The following is a 26,363-nucleotide window of genomic DNA, read 5'->3' as shown; positions in this document are numbered from 1 at the left end:
CAGCAGAGAAAGATCTCGGCTGAATAAACAAACTGATCTCATACTGTTTCGCTTTGTTTATATGTGACGGACCCTGCCACCTTTCTAGCTTCTGTGCTCTGGGGACCTTATTTTCCTCTGAGAACAGCTTGTTTATTCATGCATGATTAAAAAAAACTGTACTGTACTTGTATTGTTACCTCATTAATATTGTAAATATTAAAATATTCTTCAGAACTACATGGAGCAGCTTCAAGCTGGTGATAGATGCAGCCCTCTGTAAATGAAGTCCCGCACCCTTTTCTTGGAGCAAAATGCAACTGAAATACAGTATATATAAACAGACTTCAGTGTCTCAAGCACAGACAGACCCTTCCCAGTATAGTTTGTGCCAAGAGCTGTTGGAGTTTTTCCATCTCATCTCCAGCTGATTGGGAGCAACATCCTGTCACTGCAGTCAGCACCTCGAATGACCCCCGTGCTTGTTCCTATGGTTTGTGTTGTGGCAAATATTAAAGTCCCCCTCCAGGCAAAAATGTGTTTTTCTTCTTGTGCCTACAGTTGAATGTTTGAGCTTCAATGTGTAGAATGATCTATGTGCAGACTTTGATCCTAGAAGGCTGTTTTCACATTCATTACTTCATCTCTCTAAGACATTTACTCAATTACTATTAGTATGGGTGAGTTTCACCATTACCAAAGAAATATTGCAGCACGATATCTTTACTTTTACTCAAGTATTACTTTTGGGTGCTTTTTTATCACACTGTCAGAAATTAAACATGCCACAGCAGATATCATATTAAAGTCTTTATGCAGGGAAAAACATTAATTGTCAAGTTGTACATCCCTTCATTACACAATTGAAAGATCTACACACAATCACAGTGCATGGGTGTCTTCCTGAATGCAGAAGTCATTGTTGGGGAGGTGATCTCTGCCGGTACTCTGGGATGTGATGCATGATCCATCCAGCAGGACCCAAGAGAGTCACAGCAAACACACACACGGCAAAGAAAGATTGCTGTAAGAAAGTCCAGAAATTAATAGACTTTTAGCTCTTTAGAGTAGAATTAAACAACAGCATGAAATATGATATTTTATGCACATCTTATTATAGCTATCAAACCTCTCCTGTCATCAGCTACGAGGTTGGATGGTAAGGATCTAACAACAGAGGGGTCCCGATATCAGTGACTCATCCAGTGCTCTAACAACAGCCACCATTTATATCAATCTTCCATGATACTCCCTGTGTCCCTCTGCACTTTCTTATTCCTAACTTGAGCCAGCCTTTTGCAAAAGCCCCTGTGCCTGTCCCAGAGGACAGATCAACAGATTTATTGTGGCATAAACACTGGCCGCTATATTGCAGTTCCATCATGGGATCCCTTTACAGAGGCCAGAGCTTCACACTGACTTATGGATAAGAAATGAATAAAACATCCCTCCCACTCTGCAGGCTGGGGAGCACAGTTCGCTTGAGTTCCTCACATTAGAGGCAATACAGTGAAGTACTGTAGATGCTGACTTCCAAAGACAAACTTTGTCATGTTGGTACTATTTGTTTGCCAACATTTTATTTATAATTGGATAAATTGTGGTTCAGCGCCCATGTAACACATGTGAATAAAAACATTCCTAGAGTCCCTGCTGTTGAGACAGTCAAACAACCAAGAATATCTGTTCATACAACTTCTATTACACAACTATTAACAAAGATATTAAGTCCTACCACTGGCCCGATTCTCTCCTTTGGTGGCTTGCTGCAGATGGTTGACCTGTGAGTTTGCTGAATGGCTTTCATCAACCGACTCAGTGTGGGTCTCCTAAGAACGGAGAACATCTTTATGCTCACACAGTGTCTCTTTGCTACTGTACGGAAATGTTCCCGTGGATATATCTCCCCATATCCTGTGAGATACTAACAGATAGTCTCTACTTTCATCTTATTCCCATTACTGTTACTGGGAGGAGTTACTTCCACGGGCCAAAGACGCTCATGTAAACAAAATGTCCAAGTTCTCATCAGGATAAGAAGAAGAAAAATGAGCTTAATAGAAAAAACTCACAAGATAGTGATTTCACACTATGAGAGCTGCTGCACTTAAATTACAACATGAAGCAAAACTTAAAACTTACTTTGTTTTAAATCTACAATTAATGTGGACCAAGTACTTGTGCTGCCTAACGCAAATATATTTACAATAAGGAAACAGCATTCATATGACAATAACTGTATAAGTGATTCATTACTCATATTAGGAAAAAACAAGGGGGTAAAATCTGCCCTTCGACGTTATCATTTCCAATACGCTTATTATAATTTCATATGTGAAAGATTGTGCAAATATCTTGCAAAATGTTTATATTCCATTTATTTTTGTAAATAAATACAGCAAAAGGGACTTGCCTATAATATATATAAGTATATAACAGCTGAGTTGTTTGGGGAAAAATGATGCCATGCATTAAAGATGGAAGTTTTTAAAAAAAAAAAATAGTTAGCACCAAATCCAAACACTAGCAGAAATTCATCCAGAGAAAAACTTGGGGTTTTATCATCTTATTATATAAAATAACACTAAAAACAGGGTCACCCAATTTTCTGAATCAGTGACTCATATTCCCTTCCTTTAGCAGATTAGGGGACAGGCTGGTGAAATGAACCTAAAATGAAATGCTTAATGTACTTCATTTCTGGTGTAAGAGTCTACTGGTCAGCAACATTCAAGGCTTGAGTTTGGTCTTGTAAGAGTCACATTCAGTTGCTTTTCCTGGTTATTTATGCACTGTCATCCTACTTATGCTGAATGTTATTGTGACAAGTCTCGAGGGATTATGAAATGTATAAAATTTCAGGATTCTTTTTCTAGCAAAGCTGCAAGGACGACCTTGGAGTCCAAGGATGACTGTTTAAAAGAAAAGCTTAGTAGTATTTTGGCCTACATTAGATGTATTGTGTCGCCCTCAACAGGAGGCCAGAAGAACTTCACCCAGATGAGGAGCAACCACACTTTCAGCCCTAAAGCCTTCAATAATGAAACTTTTAACATAATAGCCTCTGTAACATTTTATTAAATGACTTCATTGAGAAATTCTCACATCATATATTACATTACAGAAGTAGTCTACCAATTAAAACAGTGTAGTGGTGTCGCTCTAGCTGCATGGGGTCTGTAGAATAAGTGGTTTTAAATGTTAATATAAAAGGTCATGGCCTAAATTCTTGTTATATTCCACATTACAGTATTTTAACATAGACTGCCCTTTATAAAAGAGATACAAGTTAATGAATAATAAGAAATATGGCGCTTCATTAGGGAATTGTGCGTATTTCTAATTAAACTACGCATTGCATGTATAATTAGAAGGTATACTTAGTCTTCTGCACTGTTGATGCCATTTTCATCGAAATGAAAACGTAAAGGAAGGCTCATAAAATATTTTGACGTGCACGAAGCCCACTTAATCCCCACTGCCATAAACACACCGCTAGAGGACGCGCGCAAATGCGTTTTTGGCCAAGTACTGATGCGCCTTTGGACCAGGCGGCGTCAAGCTGCCGAGCAGAGCAACTACAGGAAACAAGGTTGTTATGCCTCCAAACTAAAGGCGCCACAGAGGCGCAGGGCAAGCTTACCTGATCAAATGAGGGACATGTCCGTCATTTTCAAAGAGATCTTTGTCGAAATGAGCCAAATCAGAATACAGAGCATGTGACTGAAACGTCCTTTATCGGACATGTATCTTATTGTTCAATGCCACATTGTAACGCACCGATGTATTATTTTGAAACGCCGGACCGGAAGCGCCGTTTCTTATTCCAGCTGGCTTGGTACGGTTTGCATTGGGATAGGCCATAACAGCCACCCAACAAGGCGTTGTGCTACTATGGGGAAATACCGAACCGAACCGCGAATAAAAACGGTCTGGGTTTAGTTTTTAGTCGAGGTAAATGCTGGAAAATGGCCGGAAAGTCGACGCAAGTGGGAAATATCGCACATTAGGGATCAAATGTGGACGCTGACGTCGAGCCGTGCGTAATGAGCAGAGTTGGAAAAAGAAGGTGTTGAGCTGCATTTTTTCTCCCTCTGCCAGGGACAACTTGGGTCGGAGTGCTGCTTAAACTACGGGGCGATACGAAGAAAAATACTGCCCACGGAGCCCTCCACTTTCTGGTAAATATTTTCTGACCGCTCGCTTTTCAACAGTTGCATCGCATCCTGCTCGAAGTAAAATTGCTGTTTCCGAGGGGGTAAAGTCAAAGCGACACAGCAGAGATAGCTTACCCTAGCCTCTGAGGATATGCTACTAATTACAGGGCTGTGGTGAATATGACTCCTCTTGCTGGGCTGTCGGGAAATATTTGGACGCTACTTCCCATTTTTATCAGCTGAGACAAACAACCTACTTGGTTTTTCCTCTTACAGGCACTTTTTTTAACCGAGGCTTCCGCTGAGCAGCGATAGCCCAGCAGCAGCAGCAGCCCAAAGAGCAACAATAGCTCCGCGTTAACGTAAGGCTAACAAAGCCATCGCAAATGATGGGTTTCTGTGTGCACGGGCTGCACATAAACACACTTCTTTTGTTTGTGTGAGGCCAGATCGAGAGAAAAGTTCGTCATGAAGGTGCATTTTCACTTTGCAGATACACCTACATGTTGCTGTTTATTGCCTCTGTGTCAGATAGTTGTTGATGGGTTGTGCTATGGCAACAATGTGGCCTGTCACACGCAGTCTGTGGCTTTCTTGTGCACAAGGGTTTAATTGTATCCAAATTCTTATTTGCTATGATAAAATAACATCCAGTTTACATTCAGAGGTCAGTGATTGCTCAGATTTGCAGGTTTCCTTTTGAAATGTGCAGATATTCTGTCTTGTCACTGTCTACATGATTGTTGCTTCACCCACCCAAAAGAAACATGTTTGCATTGTTATCTCGAAAAGGCTTCTCTAACAATGTTTATGATATTTGTTGGTTTCACCATTTCTTTAAGTGGTGAGGAGCCATATGCACACTGTGATAATCCTGTGATAATCTCACTAAAATTCTGCTTGGACTCAGCTTTCTGCACACCCTGCCTTCCCCTGAAAGCGTGTCTTTCTGTCTTTTCCTTTGGAAAAGGTGCGTTCACTGCACTCTTCTGCATTAAGGTTTGTCATTTGACCAGGTTAAGTATTTGTGTCAGTGCTCCAGGGTCCTGTAATGACATGTAATTATTGGATGTACATGCTCAGAAGTCCATGACTGGCATGAAAGGCTGTGAGCTTGCAAGTACTTGCCACAGAGTAGCTGAATGAGCTGGACTTTGGCTTGAATGCTGTTTACTCTGGCCAGTTGGATGGAGAACTCAACAAGGAGCATTGACAGCTCACTTAAAATAAGCACTTATTGTTTCCTGGGCTGCCATTCATTCTCTGGACATTGGCTGCCAGGCTGTGTTTGCATAGTTATGAGTGTGTTAACATTTGATAAGATGGCTCTGTTCAGTGAACCGTCTTTGTCACGTTTGGTATCATCATGTTTTCTACGAAAGCTCCAAATAAAAAGCTGTGATGTTGACAATCGTGTGATATTCACCTTTTTGTTTGTGGATAGTGGCTTCCTAAGTACAAAATTAAAACCAGCTGAAAACAGGCCAACAATGTAGTCTGTGAAATGTCAAATATGCAGCACTATGCTTCATATTGTTGGTTGACACAGGCTAATCCAGAGGCTGCCCACCATGAGTCATCATTGTAGGGACTTTTGTTCCCTCCATCCGTCTCTGTCATTTCAGTGTGTTGCTGTTTCTAGCCCGTTCTGATTCCTGTAGTTTCCTGTAGCTCTCCTGACACACACTGTAATCAGTCGAATGGCCTGATTAACTGTTACACTGATTGACCTGATTGGCAAAAACGCTGCAGAGGTAAGCAGTCCGCTCGGCCAACCTTGTCTCTCCAGCTATAATTTCTGGGCAAAATATGACATCATTATTATTTTTTCCTGTTTTCTCTCCACCTGCGGCCCATACTCCGCTCGCACATCTTGCTGCGGGATGTGTGCAGACACATCGATACCGTGGAGGTCACTCTGTCAGGAAGTTCTGGTTTCTGCTCACTGCTGCGTTGCTTATTATGACCCTTTTTTAGAGCGCCTCTGATTGTATCAAATATCCAAAGAGTCAAACAGTCTATAATTACTGTTTGAAGCAGTATTTTTGTCCAGCTTGGTTAGCAAAGCACATAATAGCCAACTCTCCCCCACAGGTCATTTAACAGCTCTTGTCAGAACAAAACTTTATTTTGTTATATTCTCCAGAAGCATATTATAAACTGCAATTATAACAAGGGATGAGTTGACATAATTTGATTGTACTTTTTATTTTAATTGGACAAGGCCTGCATCTTTCTTGTTCTTTGTATGCGGGTGAAAAAGTAATTTATCAATGTCTCTTCTGGGATAAGAGTGACGGCACTTCAAGAGATAACAGCATGCAAGCAATGGACTAATAAATAATCCCAGTTGAAGACATTATATTGAAGAGCAGCTGCGCATTTGAGAGCTTTGACATAGAGCACTTTGCAGCTACTGTGTAATTTTAGACAGAGATGTGTTTGGGGGATATGTTAAGCTGTTTCTAGAGTTGCTGCCCTTTCAATCAGGTCTGCCTGTGATACTGGCACAGTGATTGCTCTTCTGAAGATTAGGGTCTGCATCATTCAGCCTAACAACAAAGATTACTTATCAAAAGGTGGTGATTTCATCATTTCATCATTTCATCATTTCATTCTTCACATTCACAGTGGGACCAACAGGGAACAGCACTTGGGTTTCTTTGTGCCAGAAATATGAATTTCTCAATCATCTGCTACGCTGCCCAAGTAATTCTTCTCATCACTTTTGATTGTTGAAGTCTTGTCATGCCAAAGCGGCTTCGTTACTGCTGTCACTTTGATTTAAAGTGTTGGCTGTGTGCGTTTCATTAGCAGAGCTTTGGTTAAAGGGGATGCCCCCTAAAAGCCTGCATTCAAATTATAATAACGTGCTGTTGAGAAAGAAAATCCAGTTAACTACCTACAGCTTCCCTTTTTTCCAGCCACATTGAGGAAATCCACATAAATGATTGATAAAGTGTTTTGACTGTCATTTGAATAATACATCGGTCCCGTTCTTGTGCCAAGCATTTTTGTATGATAATGTTCTGTGGGAGGCTGGGGTACTGTCTTTTAAACCTTCACAAGTGACTGATTTAGATAAAATAAAATTGTCAACTGAGGCAAGGTGAGCAGTTTGAAAGGCTGCATATGTTTGTGTATGTGCGTAGTGAAAGAGCGAGAGATAGGTGGGGGCAGGGAGTGTCTCCTGTCACCTCTCATTAGGGACGTATAGTCCAGCTCGGCCAGCGTCTGCCTCCCCCCTTCCTGTCTGTGGCACTGCCCTCCTCTGCTCCCAGCCGGAGCACAACAGAGCAGCACACAGTCTAAACTGCAGAAAAGTGTCTCAGTGTTCGACATCAGAGAGATCATGACAGAGATGCTGCTTACTGAACGGTGTGAGTCAGGTCTCAAGGAAATAGCTGTCCTAAATTATGCTTTTAGAATTCTGCACTGCAGCTGAAGTTAAATTTGGTTCGCTCATTTGAACAAGTTAAAGCTGCGAGTGTGCCGAGCGCGTAGAGTCAGAGGATTGTTCAATTGATGTGTTGCTTGCTTTGTTTTATTCTGCCTGTGCTGTGCTCCTTTGAGGACCCCCCCAACCCGCCCCTCGCTCTCCTCCCCCACCCACACCTTCTTTTGTAAACAAGACAGTATATATCTCAGGGGCTTCCTCCTCTCTCCTACATATTCAAATTCAATTTCTAATTTTGTCCAAATGAATTCCCTATGAAGATGGGGCTTATTTAAAGCAGTCTAATGAAATAAAGATCAACCAACATTTTTATTGGAGTGCCCCAGTGTGACTGCTTGTGTAGAGTAAGAGGCTGTGGTTTTCCATTGAACCCATGGGAGGCTGTGAAGTGCTGCTCTACAGGGGCAGACACAATGATTTATTAGTATGGTAGGCAGGAAAAACTAGCAGGCCGAGATAAAACGGATCTCCCATCACCCTCCAGTTCTCCGTCTGGTCTCACGTAGAAGAGAGACCGAATGCATGTATATATACGTATGTTTTTTTTATCTAGAGTTATTTAAAGTTGCATAGCAATGAAAATTAAATTTCCACAGCTCTTTATAATGTTTATAAAAGGGCATATTTATCCAAAGTTACCCAAGATGTCGGTTCCACGGAAAATTGCAAAGTTCTTGGGAAAATAATCAAAATAATCTACTTGCTAAAGCCAGATATACTCAGTTTGTAATTAATAGCCTGATGGATGGAAAGTATGCTTAATTAATGAGGTGCCCTGTTTTCTGTTAGATGGTAGCCAGTGACAGTACAAAGGAGAGAGCAGAAAAGTTACTAAGGGCACCTTGACTGGTGCCATGGCTGGCAAGAATAGGCTAAGGGGAAAAATGGCTGTATGGAGCTATTTGCAGTGGCTCACCTCAGTCACACAGCGATGTCTGTCTTATTTTGAAGCATATAGATTAACGACCACCTTTAAAATCTAATGTCTTGTCCAGTAGAATCAGCATGCCCTCAGGGGTGTGTGATAATCCTCATTTAAGGTAAATATTATTTCATATGTATGTAGATAGTCTGGAGATTCAGAAGTCATTTTTCACAAAAAACAGTAAGTGCAGGTGTGCTAATAACATTATGGCTCTCGTTGTAAAGTGTCCCAGTAAGCATTGCAGTGTTACCAACATGTACAATACCAGGAACCTGACACTGAAGCAGCTAAATGGAATCCAGCCATCATTCATCTTATTTACCTGTGCTTTTCCCTCTGTTAACTGTTAAAATGGGAATGTATGTTCGTGGCTTATCCAGTTATTAAGTACATGATCAATTAGGGCTGAACAACTGATCGAAATATTATCGAAATTGCATTATGCTAAAGTGCAATATCTAAATCACAGGAAGATTTTGTTGATAAAGGTAAAAGTGTCACAATCTACCATTATAAATGGAGCATAACGGTGCTATGCACAATCTGAAATCGCCACGTGGGCGTTGTTTCTGGTACATCGTAATGAACGTTGCCCCAGGACAACCATTGACACTGACCAGTCATTGTTTAGTGACTCAGTGGAAAAATACCAGAAAAATAAGCACATTAGGGAAGTTATCCTTTCAACCATGTGTTTCAATGTTGTGAAAGGGTTTATTTAAACCCAAACCGTTTGTAACAGTATGTTGCATTTGAGATACGAATGCTGGGCTCCTTAGTGACGTCCCATTGTTAACCCACTCAGCCATGATGGCTCGCTTCTGATGCGGTTGTCGTTGCTCTTTTGTAAGGTGAAATCATGTTCACCAGCATGGCGATATCAGATACAGCGAGGTGCTACAGAGATGCCCCAGCCTACAAATCATATTCTCAGGATATAATGGAACATGCTAATATGGAAAGACCCCAGCAAAAATCACCATGTATTTATGTAAAAGTACCATATTTTTTTGTGTGTGGCATTTAAAAATGACTACTCCTGTTACGAGCATGAATCATATAGCAGTCACAATATCTGTCAAAATAATCGCAATATTATTTATTTTATTTTGCATATCATTCAGCCCCGTGACAGTATTTCATCACATTGATGCAAAAATCATATTAAAAGTCCAGTATTGCAATAAACCCTGTCAATGCAACGCCCACAGTGGCCTAATATAACACATTAAGCAACCACTGTCTAAATACATGACAAAATGTCTGACGCTAGACACGTTGGTCATTTATATTGTCATATCGCCCTCCCCTATGACACATAATACACTAAGGTTGCATTCCCACATGACATCTCCCATCCACACTGCTGTTAAGCACTCAGAGGAGTTTCACTGAAAAAACTACAAGTCATCACAGCTATGATGCAGTGCTTTGTCTGATTGTACAGACATGAATTGTAGAAATCCAACTTTTGAAAACTAGCTTGGTGATTCTTTAATAGGAATTAAATGAGAATGTCATACTAAGCTGCTTGGCTCTAATTGAAATGACCTTGGTCAATGAATTTTTCATTAAAATCGCAGTATAATTATACACTGCATAGATATGAACACACTGAACTGGAAAAACTTCCAAATTATTTGTCAGACTTCAAATGTTTACACTATCAAAATGGGCAAGCTGGGCAAAGGCAGTGTGTGTTGTACCTTCCTCTGAACATCGTGTACATCTGCATTAGATTTGTTGTTGACTGCCAGTCGGTGTTTCCTGAGGGCAGAGCAGAGGAAGTGTCTGTTAACCTAAGTCACCGAAGAAGATTATAGATAGAAGCCCCGACACAAAGTCTTCAGATGAAGACTCAAAAAACCCTAAACATTCAATTTTAGCACAAATTCCAGGTCTGTAAGATTGCCAAGGCAGCAGTGATTCATGATTGCACTGAAATCAATGTGCCTGAAATAGTGTGATAGATCGTAATAGAGGCCCCTCTGTTCTGCTTCCTTAACATTGACGCCCCTGGCCATTCATTATCTTTGACAAACAGTTCAAACTCATCATGTTGTAATCCCTGTGAGATGTTAGTCAGCAGCTTTTTAAAAAAAAAAATCATTCGCTGTTTGACTTAAACATCTCTCTCACTGTTCTTTCTGTCCTCTTTCATCTTCCCCCCTCCAGGCATGGCAGGCTGGGCCCGGGGCTCTGAGGACACTTCAGAGGATCCGCGCCTGACCCACGACTGAAGATTGAGAGGAATAACGTTGTCTGAGCAGAATGACTCAGCAAGAGGGGGGACCCCCGGATAGCAAGTGAAGAGAAGTGAGGATGGGTGCCAATGGATCCAGCTATCCACACTCATGCTCCCCACGCATAGGGGGAAATACACAGGCACAGCAGACTTTTATAGGTACGTATTTTATTTTATCGGTGGTGTAATTACAAGTGTCGTGATAGGTTGCACAGGTTGCACAGTTAGCACAAAGTCAGCTCCGTTGGATGATTTTGTTTTTCCAGTTAGCAAATGATAAAACATCTCTGTTAGGTGACCAAATTACCGAGTTTCCAACTCTACTCTGAGCTGAAGTGACGTGTTAAAACTGTATTCCTGAGCCTAATTTGGCACCATGCTTCCCTGCTACAAACACAATGGGGGTCTCGCATCACCAAACTAACACTTTAGATGAGCTTAACCTGCTTCCATGGCAACTAATCGTGCAAGAGGTGAATATTTTTATGCATGAGAGCTCTTGAACTGGACTATTGACTCATACAATGGACAGAGAGGCATTAAAAAGCAATCTGCAATGCATCTACTATTCTCCACCATGTGGATGTCATGAACTATTATGAAGGGCAGAGAAACATGTGTCCTACGTGGGTGGTTAACCAAAATCACATGAAGCATTTGATCTGTGCTGGTGGTGTGACGTGATCATGATAAGGCTGCTGGCTACCAGTCAGGAGGGAGCTAATCTGGTGTCATGATGGTTCCTGTGACCAGCTATAAGCTGCTTGTTTAACTGTCACATTTTCTGCAGAATGCCATGACAGCTACAGTCCAATTTCAGCAGATGTTATTGTCGAGAGAACATGACTGTATTACAGCTAGAATATTTCTGTATAACAAGTCTGACATATAGGTGTTATTACTTCGTGTACCTAATCAAATAATACATTACGACCTCTAAATGGTGTCAGTTTTACAGAATTTGACATGAACTGAGATGAAAGGATGTATAAAAAAGTGAACAGTCTCAGCTTGGCACCTCTTTATCACACACACTGGCTGCAACTTGTCCTTGTGTGGCCTTACAGGTAATGGCATGCATTTTAGGTTAATTAGATGTGTGTACTTTGAAATAGCGTCTTTTAAAAAAGACAATTTAATTTTATGAAAGCTAATGTGTTATGCAAGGGTTTTCTACCCGGAAGAAACAAACATTGTGATTCGGTCTGTAGATAATCTCATTTTATCTCACTTTCAAATAGGGATGGTTAAAAAGCTACAATATGTTTCGTGATTTGTCAGAATGACAATGTTTGCCTCACAGTTTTCATTTTCACTGAATAAGCCATCTAATTCATGATGATGATGTGACATGTTTTCTGACATCTGGAGAACAGGATTTGTTGGCCAGGACATCTCTGCAGCACCACAGTACCTCATTAAAATGCTGTTTTGTCACACATTTTGCCTTTATAAAAAAAAATAATTGCAGAGTCCAGGTTGGAGCGATTTCAATATTATTTCGATTAATTGTTCAGCCCTACTTTCAAAACGATTTTCCCTCTGAGGTTTTTGTAGGCTCCTTTTTGCAAGTGAAAGTATTGTCAAAGGAACCAAATTATCTCTGTGGCCCCTGAGACCTCTGAGGTTTACTCTGAGCTCTATAGCTGCTCGGTTCGAGCTGGCCTGTGCCACAGATGATTCACAGTGTTAGAATGATTACTATTTGGGTCACACTGATGGATGCTGAGAGAGGGGCGGGCAGAGAGGATCTCCTTGGCAGTGCTCGATCTGACGTACAAGTCCCGTCTTTCAAGCCAAAGACAACTGCTATTTAGCGTAATTGATTCGAATGGGCCGAAGTTCATTGAGAAGAACAAAGCAGGACAAAGTTTTCTGGGAGCTAATTGGTCCTTAGTCTGTGATGAACTGTAGTTTGGTCAAAAACAAAACAAATAAAGGGATTCTGTCTTGTTTTTTTCCACTGTTGAACTACATCCAAATGCCTTGGTAGCTGGGTCAGGGTAGTGTGTGCTTGGCCTGACGGCATTGGCCACACCACAGGGGTGCTAAAGGCAGATTGTGTTTCTAGCAGTCTGGCCTCAAGAGTGAACTGGTGTTAGGGTTAGGAAATGAGTGTCTCACCAGAACTATATTTTTCAGGAAATATCTAAAAAAAAAAAAAAAAGTATCATAATAATGAGAGGTTTCTTGCTTCACATACAGCAGATAGATTTTGGTTTGTTTAAACAGAGACTTCATCTTATGAAGCTAATATGGATTGTGTGTTCTTTCCAGGGACATCATCCTACTCTCAGCAGGGATATGGCTGGGAGTCTAAGCTATACAGCCTGGAGCACGGTCATGAGAGGCCCACAGACAGGAAGAAGAAGAGCCTTGGCCTGGCGACCCTCAAACGGAGGTTCATCAAAAGGAGGAAGTCAAGCCGCTCAGCAGATCATGCGCGGCAGATGCGGGAGCTTTTGTCAGGGTGGGACGTCCGTGACACGAACGCCTTGGTGGAGGAATATGAGGGGACAGCAGCCCTCAAGGAGCTGAGCTTCCAGGCCAGCCTGGCACGTGCTGAGGCACCAAATTTGCAGAGGGATCTGGCTGCCCTTTACCAGCACAAGTACTGCACTGATGTGGACCTCATCTTCCAAGGTACTTGCTTCCCAGCTCATCGGGCCATCCTGGCTGCCCGCTGCCCCTTTTTCAAGACTCTGCTGTCCTCGTCCCCTGGCTATGGAGCAGAGGTCCTCATGGACATTGAGACGGCAGGCATCGATGTGCCTATGTTCTCTGCCCTACTTCACTACTTGTACACTGGGGAGTTTGGGGTGGGCGGAGCGGAGGACAGCCGACTGCAGAACGTTGATGTGCTGGTGCAACTCAGTGAGGAGTTTGGTACACCCAACTCCCTGGAGGCTGATATGAAGGGCCTGTTTGACTACATGTGTTACTACGACGCTCTGCTCAGCTTCTCCTCAGACTCTGAGATGATAGAGAGCTGTAATGAGCGAGGGGCTGTGGCTGCAGCACCAACGGGGGGCTCTGGAGGCAACGGGTGCCCTGGCACCCCAGATGAGGACCTTCGGGCTCATAAAGCTATTCTCTCCGCACGTTCTCCTTTCTTTAGGAACCTTTTACAGAGGCGCATTCGCACAGGAGAAGAAATGACAGAGCGCACATTGCAGACACCGACCCGCATAGTTCTGGACGAGTCCATCATCCCACGGAAATACGTGCAGGTTATTCTCCACTGCATGTACACAGATGCGGTGGAGCTTGGGCTGGTGCTGCGGGGCAGCCCCTCAGCGGGCAGCCTCGGTGAGGTGCAAGCCCTGGTGTCTGGGGGCCGTGGAGCCAGCACACGCACAGAGGAGGCCATGGAGTTGTACCACATCGCTCTGTTCTTGGAGTTCAGTATGCTGGCTCAAGGTAAGTCATAATCACGCATCTTTACAATGCACAGACTCACAAATCAATAGTAGGTGACATGATAGAAAAAGAGATGTTCTCTGTAGACATCTTTTGACTACAGCCATGTTATCCATGCTTAGTGGTGCTTGTGAGTATGGCTGGGCAATATGACCTTAAATCTATATAAAGAAATATTATCTGATTTTCCTGTTACAATACAGTAAAAAATAAAGATACTGGACTTTTGTCTCAACCCCTGTTAAAATGTTAGTAGCTTTTATAATTGTATAGACATTTATATAAATGTTTGATATGAGCCAATAGGAGATTCCTGATGTTTCAATAAATGCAATGAATTTGTTAAACTGTCCAGTTCTGCTTTTGAGCATAGTCTGCCTGATTAAGTTGCTTCATTCCTTAATAATGTGTCCACTGATTATCCAATCAGCCTGCACAAATTGTTTTAAACAGTCAGTACCACCTTTGTTAATGTAGTTCACCATGAATTTTCAAAATTAATTTGTCAGTCCTTACTGTCATAATTATAGTTTTGGTTTCTGTGGATTCAGTAATGAGGTGGGTAGATTTTTGGTGAATGAATGCCTCTCCAGACTCGAGCTTACTTTAATCTCTCCCTCCATGCATCCATATAATGTGTCTCACACTTACTGCCTTTAATATTCCACCCCTTCCTTAAAACCTCATTGTGCATATGTTGGCATATGTGCAATATGGCCGTGCAGTCAGAGGCAAGTGTTAAACAGCTTGGCTGACTGTGATGGGTGTTGGAGCTGCGGCTGCCAGTAACAGATTGATATAGGCTGGTCTGTGTCTCCAGGGGCAGACAGCTTACTGTCTGATACATGCAGCGCATCTGAGCTTCTGTCAGCAACACGTCACTGGTCGTCTACTTCATTACTGGTCTATCTTTACTCAGATGACACTGTCTGACTCGTGCCACTGTCTCAGAATGACCTCAGTAACATGTCAAAGGTTACAGCCCTGGCTTGACATGAGCCGATCACTTTGTCACTCTCACCTCCTCCAGAGTGGCACGTCTGAGCACTGTCCAGTTTCAAACACACCTAAAAAAAAAAATGCTCCTTTTCGATCAGGATAACAGGCTCGCTTGGTAGATCAAGACTGAGTCCTTACCCGAGTGGCTCAAGTTCGATTCCAGCCTTGGTCCTTTGCTGCATGTCATTGCCTCTCTCTGTCCTGTGGCTTTCCGGTCCTTGTCCAGCTGTCATTATCCAAATAATCCTGAAATGCCAAAATACATGAATAACCTTTGTGATATGCAATACTTGAAGTATTTTAGATGCACACGAAAAGTACTGCATTTGGCCTGTCATGACTGTGTGAATCCAGAGCAGCTGTATGACTCAACACTTTTATCATATCCTATAACCATCTTATCTTTCACAGAGCCACGATGATAGAATTAGTTTGTCAAATATTGAAAAGGTTATATGAGCTGCCTTAAATGTTTTAAGCATACAATTTCCACTGCCTCAGGCAGTGTAGTGACATCAAAACAGCATTACTTCAGTTTTATCAACACAACACGAGGTACACTAATTTTCAGCATATTTTAAATGACGCAATATAGTTTGTTGTGACTCAAAACACTTCAGTGAAGCTGTTTTACAGTATAATCCCTCTAGTGATGCCCTCTTGCTTTGTGCCTTGCTTTTATCAGATTCCCTGTGGCTGAAAGGCTTTTACTGTGAAGCAGCTGCAAACACATAACAAACTCGGGGGCATTTTAGCCTCTGTGTGCGCTATGCTAACACAAAGATTTATAAAACGTGTTTTGAGTTGTCAACTATTATATTAATTGACAACTTTTTTCTGATAATTGATAGTTTTAAGTCATTTATAAGTCCAAATTTTTTTTTACTCCTCTGACATCTCACCACACTCCTCTTTTTTACTCCTTGTTGTGGACAAAACAAGACACTTGAGGACGTCATCATTGGCTTTGGGAAAAAATTATTTGACATTTTTCAGAATTTTCTGACATTTTACAAGACCGAACAGCTAGATCTAACTCGACAATGAAAATAAGCAAAAGTTGCAGCCCTAGATTCATCAGTAAATTATTGCAGTGTTTTACAAATATTTTCTGTGAAAATGAACACTCCATTATTGATAGAAATTTAGTACATCCTGTTATCTCAGTGGGTATGGATGTTTGACTGTTTAAGCTCTAAAATGACAAAGCATCCTGGCCAAAGGAGAAGATACACAAAGAATTGCAAGACATTTCTTGGACACAGTACACTCTACAATATAAACATGCTTGCATAAAATATGTCAAAAGCACAGGATTAGTTGTAGGCAGTATCTGAATTGACTGTCTTGACTGAAGGGCCAAGAATCAATCACTTTTTGTTAAGACCTGTGCAGTGATCTGTATAGCTGTATGTAATAACCGGACACTAACCCCATACACGCAGCTGGTCAGACACCACCTCCTGCCCTCGAGCTCTAGTGTCGCTCTCAGGGTCACTCTGGCAGCTTAAGCCGACAAGCAGGCAAATAGTGTCATCCCCACACACCATCACCTCATCTTCTTTCCCATCCCCCCGCCCAACAAGCCCTTACTCGAGGGTATTTATATCCCCTCTCCTCCCTCTCCCACTGTGCTGCACCACTCTAATCAGTTCCCATGAAACCTCATTGTGGAATGTGGTGAGATGGTTGAGGTCGACCCGGTGTCATTTCATCCCAAATTCCCTCTATTTGTCTATTTTGCAACTTCCTGTTATTACCCCTTTGGAGATCTCTCCTTTATGCTCCTTTTTCACATTTGATAAAAAAAAATCTTCCAAACTCCGAAGAGTCAAGTCATCCTGTCGTTTGTGAATTGATTACGAAATGAGTCCATCCCACCGCTGGAGACTTCAGTAGCTGCCACGTCTCTTTGGGAGGCAGCAGAGAGGCTTAAGTCAGGGGTTTCATATGGAGACAGCCCTCTCATCTGTCACACTGTGTCTTCCCCCTTGTGTGCTCCTCGACTGCTACCCTCCGGCTGTGTGAAGTTTCTTTCCCGTGGAGGTTTTTGTGGAGTGGTTGAGCTCCCCTTATTAATTCTCAAGATGTGTATCCCTTTATGACTCCATCTCACTCAAATAGCAACCAATATTAAAAGCCTTATTAATTTTTCAAGTGCACCGCCGGGATGATAGCCAGTTGGTGTGGTTTCAGCGAGCACTGGAGCACCTCCTCAACCTCCATGCTCAGTGACTGACCAGTGCGTTCACTGCCCTATCCTGCATTTGGAGTGTGTCGACAAAGTCCCAGTCCTTGAGTGATCATCATCAGGCATGATTTACATCCGCAGGATTGTTTACAGGCCTTGGAGTGCAGTTGATGTTTTAAGTGGCTTTGGAGACTATGTGCTCCATAAACACAGAGCTCCAAATAATAACAGAAAGACAAAATGCATGTGCCCCCCTCCCCAAAGTTGGAGTAGTGTAGAGCTGGCTGTTGCTGTCCCTGCTGTCGTGTTGATATTCTTGTCAGTCGGCTAAGCTCCAGTGAATGTGGTGAACCACCCGTGGAGAGAAGGGGAGGCGGGTTAGTATTAGATATAATGCTGATTCTAATCTCCAGCTCATAATAAAAGTGCTGCGTTTTAAAAGACTGGCTGTCGCTGTGAATTCTAATGGGCTAACACAGAGCAGAGCTGCTTGCTTTCCTGTGCCACCAGTCCCGAGTGGGGAATTGTCTGCCTTTGTGCATATGTGCCTCTGTCTGCTTTCAGGAGAGGGCAAAGATGCAAAGGTGAAAGACTGACGGGAGCAAAAGCACTTTCTAAGAAGACAGACAGCGCAGGGACAAGTGGTTGGAGACGGGAGGCACAGATGCTGGGAATCCATTCCCTCTTTCAGTCTGTTTATAGCAGAAAAAAAAAGGCAAAGTGCCTGGGTCCACATTTCAACTTCATCTGTCTTCTTAACGACGCAGGATTTCCACCCTTCGTTTAAAACACTGCGGGTGTCTGCTTTGCATTTCTCTCACTTGCTATTATAACTAAAGGCGCCTGAAAGGGGAAGTGCCTCACAAGTGTGCACGTCAATGCATGTATGTGTGTTTTTATTATTGCTTATATGGGTGTGTATGTTCATCTTAAAAATGTGTGAGCTGTGCCTGGACGGATATGAAGCCCCAGCTTCAAAAGCAAAAGCAAGGCTGGAGCCATCACTCTCATGTCTGGTGTCCAGTTTCCCAGAGTGGATATTTCAAAGTGGTGGTTTGGGGGCGGAGAGGCAGCTCAGATCTTTCCAGTTTAAGATAAGAGTTTCCCAGAGGAGCGTCGCTACTGGCCCAAACACAAGCTGATGGACAGGATGGCCTGGAATGAGGAAGTTGGCAAGCTTGTGTTTCAGCTCAGAGCAGCTCTAACTGGACGTCAGTCAGTCTGGCTTTATCTCCATGGATGTCCGTTTTGTATTAAACATTATTGATCAGAGAAAGGCTGAGAATAAGAGCCTGCTGATGCTCTGGCGTGTTGGGGTTTGGCATAGATGGCTTGCCCTAGCCAATCATATGCTAATCCGAGTGGATGTTAGGGAGTCTAATTCTGCCTAACTGGATCCCTCTTGAAATAAGTGTGAGTGCTAGTGTTGGCTGAATTTTCAAAACCTTTATTTTAAATGGTGAGAGCAGCAGGTACATAATTCCCTAAGAACTTCTGTGGATTTTTAATGCATTTTTGAATTAGGCACAAAAATGTGTTCACATTTGGGAAGTGTGTGTGTGTTTGTGCACCGGCAGCACATTTCCTCAGGCTGCTGTGTTTACTCATCACGGTTAAGAGGAGGCAGCTTGAGACTGAAACACATCAAGGTATCAAAGGCATTTCTGTGGGTTGGTGTGTTACAGAGTTAAACCACTGCCTGCTGTTCTGGTATGTGCTCTGATTTAGGAAACGCAGCAAGGAGGATGTGGGGGCTACTAGGGGGAGACTCCCTGGGTCAGTGAATATGAGTCAAAACTACTGAAGGTCTGGCGGTGGCTGCAGAATTACCGCTTGTATTCTCATAATCATTCACTTAAATCGCATTGTATTTCTTTCTCTCTTTTTTTAAGCTCATATTAAGTATTAGATTTCTGACTAAGATGTATGTACATGTTTTAAGGATATGATACATTTGTGCCCATAGACTTGATTAAATATCAATTTGTGAATTGCTTGTCTTTCTCTTTTCTTCCCAGGCTGTGAGGACATCGTTGTGGAGAGCCTGTCTCTAGACTCACTCGTACCCATCCTGAAGTGGAGCTCCCAGCCGTACGGCTCCAAATGGGTCCATAGGCAGGCCATGCACTTCCTCTGCGAGGAGTTCAGTCAGGTTGTCACCTCAGATGTTCTCTACGAGCTTAGCAAGGAGCACCTTCTCAGTGCGATTCAGTCTGACTACCTACAGGTAAGGAAACAGAGGATCACCCATCAATCTGTTGTCACTCTATGACATCTCACAGCATGGAAGATGTATTTTTCTGCTGTAAAGTTGTAATGTTTACTGTGTGCCTGATTCGTTCACAATGTCAGTGTGGTAAAAATACAGTGATGGCATACACCCAAACACAATCACGCACTATAAACATGCACATGCACACACTGGCAACATTGGGGGTCTCCAGAGTTGAGACACACCATTCCTTGAAGGGAAATGCCTTCAAACCCAGAACCTAATCAAAGCTGAGCTGTCATCCGCACTGCCAAGCTATGCTGGCGTCAGACCAGATGGTTGAGGTGAAGTGTTGTAAGCAGCCACACAAACACACGAACCAGGCCTGATACTTGCCGGGACGTCGACTGAACATATTGCATTTTCACCTTAACCTCATTTTACAGCTTCCCAGTTTTGCTCTCGACAATATCTTACCTTGTCCTAATAATACTTTTGTGTCATTTTTCTCCCTGTCCTATATCTCTCTCTGTGTCTCTCTTTCTCTGTATCTTGGTCTCATTCACAGGCGAGTGAACAGGACATTCTCAAGTATGTTGTTAAGTGGGGCGAGCAGCAGCTTATTAAGAGGATGGCAGACAGGGGTAAGATAATACAGTCTATAATTACCCTCTGAGCAGCCCCCCTAATGGCTCTGAGGAAATTACCCACTTACCAGAGCCTCCAAAATACACTTAAAAGCATTTCAAAAAGGAGCCAAACTTTACCCAAGTCAGCAGGAAGTGGCCTTGGTCATGTGTGCTCTGACCTAGTAAGCATTTGTCTAATGTGCGGTTTATAGTCAAGGTAATTAGCCAGCATATTGTATGCTAACAACCTGCAGGCAATGCAGTATTTGTACATAATTTGTTTAATTGAATTGACTGAATGATGTGAAAATAGCCAGCAGCTTTAAAATTATTAAAATCATAATCATAGATAAAAACAGTCACGGTTGTATGCATTATATTAAAAAGCTGCTAATGGCTTTTCTTGTCCTCATTTACCCAGAGCCCAACTTGTTGAGCGGCACAGCCCACAGCGTAAACAAGAGGGGAGTGAAACGGAGGGACCTGGATGTGGAGGAGCTGAAGGAGATCCTGTCTCCCCTCCTGCCCTTCATCCGAACTGAGCACATCTTACCTCCCAACAGTGACGTCCTGGCTGACGCGGTCAGTACTCCTTGTCTGCCTTTTCTCAGCTGATGTGTGCGTACGAGTGTGCACCTGAGTCATTGTGACCTTCATAAACTGAGCAGTGATTCACAATCTTCTCCCTGTTCACAGCTGAAAAGGGGTTTGATAAGCACCCCTCCTTCAGACATGCTGCCCACAGCTGAGGGGGGAAAAGCCAATGCCTGGCTAAGGCAGAAGAACGCTGGCATCTATGTGCGTCCCCGCCTCTTCTCTCCTTATGTGGAAGAAGCAAAGGTATGGCTCATTCACTTCTGATTAATGGAGCTTCCAGATAATGCAGGAAGCAGTGGATTATTTGCGTCCCATATAGCTATCATCAAAGAGAGTGGAGGTTCTGTGAAGAGGACAGGCGAACCATTAAAAGCCTGCAGGAAATTTGTGGACCTGTTCATAGCTCAGACGTGCTAAAATAATCCATGCCCAGTTGTTGCTATGCATACTCACCATTTTTAATAGTTGCTTCCATCATCTTGACTGAAATTCAATTTATGTCCATTTGCACACTTTTCCCTAATAACTTACAGGCCTTCCCAGGGCCATGAATATTTATGAACATATCCCTAGACCAGAGAGAGTCATTATTAGATGAAGTGTCAATCAAGTGGAACTAATTTGCAGACCCTGTTAGTGTCCTTGAGTTGCACCCAGGACTTTTATTTTTTAGAAGTTGGGGTCTAACTTACCCTCTCTTGTCTACCTGTCCTCAGTCTGTCTTCGATGAAATGATGGTGGAGCAGACAGACCTGGTGCGTTTGCGATTAGTGCGCATGTCCAACGTCCCAGACACGCTCTACATGGTCAACAACGCTGTGCCTCAGTGCTGTCATATGATCAGCCACCAGCAAATGGCAAGCAACTCCTCCTCAGCTCCATCGGTTGTGGCAAATGAGATTCCAGGTAAGAAAATTTGTCGTTGAGGAACGGTCACAGAGATCTGGCACTCATATCAGCAAATATCCAAAATGATCAAGGACACTTAAATGTTATGCTGTTCTGTGGCTGTTTCTGGGCTCCCCAGGTGTTCCAACACAATTTTCTAAATCGATAATAAAGTGACTGTTATTAAGTGAAAAACTGAAAAATCCATCGATGTCCGTGTGTGTTTTGTGTGCATCTTTCAGTGCCTCAGCTGTCGGTTGTAAAGGAGATGATTCGGAGGCTGCAGGAACTGAGACACACAGAGCAGGTCCAGAGAGCTTACGCCCTCAACTGTGGTGAAGGAGCCACCGTCAGCTATGAGCTGCAGCTGCGGGTGCTGAGGGAGTTTGGCCTGGCGGATGGAGCCACTGAGCTGCTGCAGGTTAGCAGAAAGCAGAGTTTGTTTCCGAGGGTTATTGGGGCATAAGATGGCTAAGGCTGCGATACTAGCAGGGGTGGTAGCACACACAGACCTCAGTAATGCAGCAGTTCTGAAACAAACCCAGAGGGATAAATCTTTAAAAAAGAAAACATAGGGTGTGCTTTGTCAACACCAGAATTAATATGGATTATTGCACTCCTGTTTTTGTTTTTTCAGAACCCCTACAAGTTCTTCCCTGATGAACGGTTTGGAGATGAGAGTCCAATTCTGGCTCTGCGCCAGGTGGGTCGGTGCCGAGTAAACAGCAGCCCAGCCATGGATAGCATGTTCACAGAGCTGGAAGGGGTAGCGGGCTTCCACCCTCCCCTACCTCCCCCTCCTCCCCCATACCACCCCCCTGCCACACCCAGCCATGCTCAGCTCAAGGGGGCCTGGCGACCCCGTGTGCCCATGCCGACCCCCACTCGCTCCTTCTCCTACCCCTGCAACCGCACCCTGATTCAGCGCCATGCAGCCACCAAGCATGGCAGCTCAGACTACTCCTCTGTGCCCAGGCCGCAGCCCCCAGACTGCACCAACCCACAGGCTATGGGCAGAGCTTTGCTTTCAGAGCGGCAAGTGGTGAGTTTGTATTACTTCCTCAAGCTTTTTTGTTTATTCAAATGTGGGTGTCACGGTTTGTGCCTGGGATCATGAATAGCTCAATTGCCTGGTAACCACAAATATTTTTATCTGTTTTCCGGTGCAGATGAGCATGGAGCCTGTCATGAGGGAGTTCATGCCTGACATTGCACTGGGAGTCTCGGTCATGTCCCTGAGGGAGCAGCACATGGCAGAGATGGACAGAGAAGGCCCTCACAGCCCAATGGGCCCCTCAGGCCACCATCTGCCCCATGGACCCTGCCCGTCTGTCCGCCTCAGCCACGGCCACGGTCCTGGACATGGCCACTCTTGCAAGAGACACGCTCCTGAGCCCAAGCTGGAGGCTCAAGCAGAGTTCCCCGACCTATATGACTTCTCCTGCCGACCTGCAACCCCGACCTCCTCTCACCCTCTGCCCTCGTTTGCTGGACCAGACCTCTACAGCCACAGCTGCACCCCCTCCAGCTCTTATCCACCCCCCTACATCTCTGACTCTCAGTCCCAGGGCCACCCGCAGGGACGGACTGCCCCAGACCCCCTACGTCTGGATGTCCTTAGTATGACCTCTCAGAGGCATGATGGAGTCCTTGCCAGCCCCTCTGGGGCCCAGCCTCGGATGGGACACAACTCAAGGGGGCGATCGAATGAGACAGACCTGACTCATGGCTTAGGCCATTTACGGTCGCCCAGTGGGAATATGGACAGCTATGAGGAGAGGCACACAGGACCTAGAGATGCCCCAGAGGAGATGGTTCTAGCTGGAGAACCACCAGGCCTGGGGCCTCTCCAGCAGTCTCACAGGAACAGTGTCAGCGAGGATATCGCCAGAGACCGCAGGTCACCCAGCAAGCCTGACTACCCTTATAAGAAATCTGCACTTTAACCCCAGTTGAGGACCAGGGGTTGAGTTAAGAAAAGGGAAAGCATGACGAGTGGCTGTCCATCACAGTGGACGTCAAAGCACTAAATGTGTGCCTGCGTATATGTGTGTGTGTGTTTGAGAGGAGCAGGGAAAAAGGGTGGTCGATGGTTGCTATTTATAGGATCTGTCCTTTTGTCCTACCTCTATCACACTGTGCTATCCATCACACAGTCAGAGTATGGAAAGAGTAAGAGCTGTAGGTTAATTGTTGATGCCTGTAATTGATCTCTGCAAGCCTGCCCAGTCCTGCTGGTTTAGAGGATGACTCAGGCTCTACTGGGATGGATTGGTCTTGAGTTTGATTGTAAAGAAAGAGGTTAGCTCTACGCTGTGTGAATCCTGCATGACGAGGTCACAACACTAGATGTAGCTCAGTTATGAACTGATGGTCTTACAAAGACTACATTCACAGGTTCTGTTGTCTCTCTATTATTTTCAGCATAGGATGGGGAGACGGCAGGATATGAATCTCAATTTACACAAGCGAACAATGGCAGCCAGTCCCAGACAGAGTATTGTGATAAAATCGTATGTAAATTCGTCTGGCTGTATTGTTTTCCTCCCATGACTTGTATTTCCTTTCTTCCTGTAGCATGCCTATAGCAATCCACCTGACTAGTTTTCTTCTCCTAGTTCTGCAGTGCTGATGAGTAAATGGGCCATGGCTTGGTCACACAAAGCAGGAACTGGATCTGACAGGAAGTAGGTCATCAGAGCTCCTCACTCTCCTGTAACCCAGTCTGATAATTGTGTCGGGCTTTAACTCTCATGACCTCTGAGTGTCTAGCTTGGATGCAGACGCCTGGTGTTTTCAGAGAGGGTTGTAGGGTTTCTTGCAGCTGGAACAGGTGTGTGTGCGCGTGGTTTGTGTGCAAGGATATCTTTGATACACACAGGTGTTTAGACAATCTCAGTACTGTACACTCCCATCTTTAGTCAGGTCTGTTTGTACATATCAGAGAGTCTGAGAGTGGCTGCATTCAAGAGCTCCCTCTTGTTCTGTTTAATCCTATAGCATCAAGTAATCAAATCTTAAGCCTTAATCAGTGCTTGGAATATTCAGTTTTAGCTACCTTCAATTAAGTATGATGTCACATCCCAACCCCTGTTAGATGCTTATTTGACTGTTCTGTTCAGTATGGACACATTTTCAGCAGTCTTTCTGGCTGGTAGAGGTGAATTTCACTTTAAGCCGAATGCTAAAACCATGCATATATATCAGGCCTCCATTTTGTCACCTCATGGGAAATTGTGGACCTGCGTAGCCAGTGTTGATACTGTTAAGCATACTGTTAAAGAGCTGCTGCAGCTCCAGAACCCTGCAAGTACACACATAAAAGCCTGTCACAGCCAACAGCTGGAATACAACCTCACATTTGAGTATCATTGCACTGTAGGAGCCACCTGTATGTTAGCTGAAGGGAAAAGGAGCAGATGAATTTCGAACAAAAAGGAATCTTGTATTGAAGAGAAGTTGCCGATTGCTGGCTCATACTTTCCAATGGAAATTGTATATAATGAATTGAGTTCCACATGTTCTGATGAATTTTTAATGGTTTCTATCACATTTTAGTGGTTGTTGAAGGTTTGTGTTTTTACTGTAGTGGACAACACTGTGTACTTGTCTTTGTCATGAACTCTCACTAAGAATGTGTGGTATAAAACATAAAGATTGTGTCTGAGAATCTATTTTGTTCTTAAATGTTACGCATTAGGGCAGTTCGTTCAATGTTGTAGGTGATGTGGATTGCCATGTTTGTAGAGATGTTTTGTTTTTTCTTTCCCTGTTTTCCTTTTACTTTGAAAGTAACAGGAATATGTAGAGCATCTGAAGACATCAGCTCTCAGCTTAGCAGTGATGAAGTTGCCAAGCAGAAAAATCATTTTTCCATCGAGGTTGCTTCATGGGGAAAAAATGCAAAACTCCAGATTCCTCCCCATGTTCATGTCGGGTAGTTGTTTTATTTTCCAGGACAATGTTCCATTGAATAAAAGCCCTTGTTTTGCTCTTTGCTGTAGAGAAGTCAGTGCCTTCCCCCGCCTGCGGCTGGGCTTTTATTGGAGAAGTGACTTTGATGTCTATGCAAGCTCTTTTCTACCAGCTTACCAGCCTGCATCAAATAGTTCTCTCTGAAATCTCATGTAGCTCGTTTTGTGTACAGTGTTATTTAGCACCTTTTTTTTTTTTTTTTTTTTTAATTGAACCATCTGAAATGTGTGATTGCTTGTGTTGAATTCTAACAGGTACATTGTACTTGTATGGTATCATAGAAAACATGTTTGTAGATTGATATTAAGTTGCATTTAGTTTCACTGAATCTATTTTTCTACTGTCACCTCAAAAGGTGCATAACAGTGGTCAACTTGGGCATCCTCAAAATAAACTGGTTTGATATTATGGAAATCATCTGATCTCAGTGGGGTTCTTCTGTGCACGAGAAACATGTGAGAACTTTATTTGGAACATGAATTCACAGAAATTAGTAATATTTCTTTACATCACTTTTACAAACAAGAAGAAAGAATTCAAACAGTGGCGTACTGAACATGTTCACATGTATACACGTGGCAGCATCATGGTCATGTGAAGTACTGTTACGACATATCAAGACAGTTTAATCTTTTTAAAGCAATACAGTGCTGAAACAAAATTTCTTTTGTTCATTAATGTCTCAAGTA

General features: G+C 43.3%; 2 protein-coding genes across 2 annotated transcripts; one reads left to right on the top strand and one right to left on the bottom strand.

Moving 5' to 3' along the window:
* Nucleotides 1-776: 776 nt before the first annotated feature.
* LOC311273407 (uncharacterized protein) lies at nucleotides 777-16,704 on the bottom strand. The gene is made up of 5 exons (XM_084380478.1): nucleotides 16,615-16,704; nucleotides 15,321-15,428; nucleotides 10,225-10,285; nucleotides 1,715-1,808; nucleotides 777-1,003 (listed from the first exon to the last, which is right to left on the bottom strand). Exons 2-5 carry the CDS (start codon nucleotides 15,367-15,369, stop codon nucleotides 896-898), a joined length of 312 nt encoding a protein of 103 aa, XP_084236604.1. The 5' UTR covers nucleotides 15,370-15,428; nucleotides 16,615-16,704; the 3' UTR covers nucleotides 777-895.
* Nucleotides 3,835-26,096, top strand: btbd7 (BTB (POZ) domain containing 7). The gene is made up of 11 exons (XM_084380476.1): nucleotides 3,835-4,160; nucleotides 10,694-10,922; nucleotides 13,041-14,183; nucleotides 19,392-19,600; nucleotides 20,154-20,229; nucleotides 20,636-20,796; nucleotides 20,911-21,054; nucleotides 21,528-21,717; nucleotides 21,942-22,120; nucleotides 22,337-22,741; nucleotides 22,869-26,096. Exons 2-11 carry the CDS (start codon nucleotides 10,841-10,843, stop codon nucleotides 23,643-23,645), a joined length of 3,366 nt encoding a protein of 1,121 aa, XP_084236602.1. The 5' UTR covers nucleotides 3,835-4,160; nucleotides 10,694-10,840; the 3' UTR covers nucleotides 23,646-26,096.
* The last annotated feature ends 267 nt before the right edge of the window (nucleotides 26,097-26,363 follow it).

This window comes from Pagrus pagrus, assembly GCF_965226575.1.
Source record: "Pagrus pagrus genome assembly, chromosome: 18".
Taxonomy (NCBI): Eukaryota; Metazoa; Chordata; class Actinopteri; order Spariformes; family Sparidae; genus Pagrus; species Pagrus pagrus.
The sequence above is the reverse complement of the archived record's forward strand: the minus strand, read 5'-3'. Positions and strand labels throughout refer to the sequence as shown.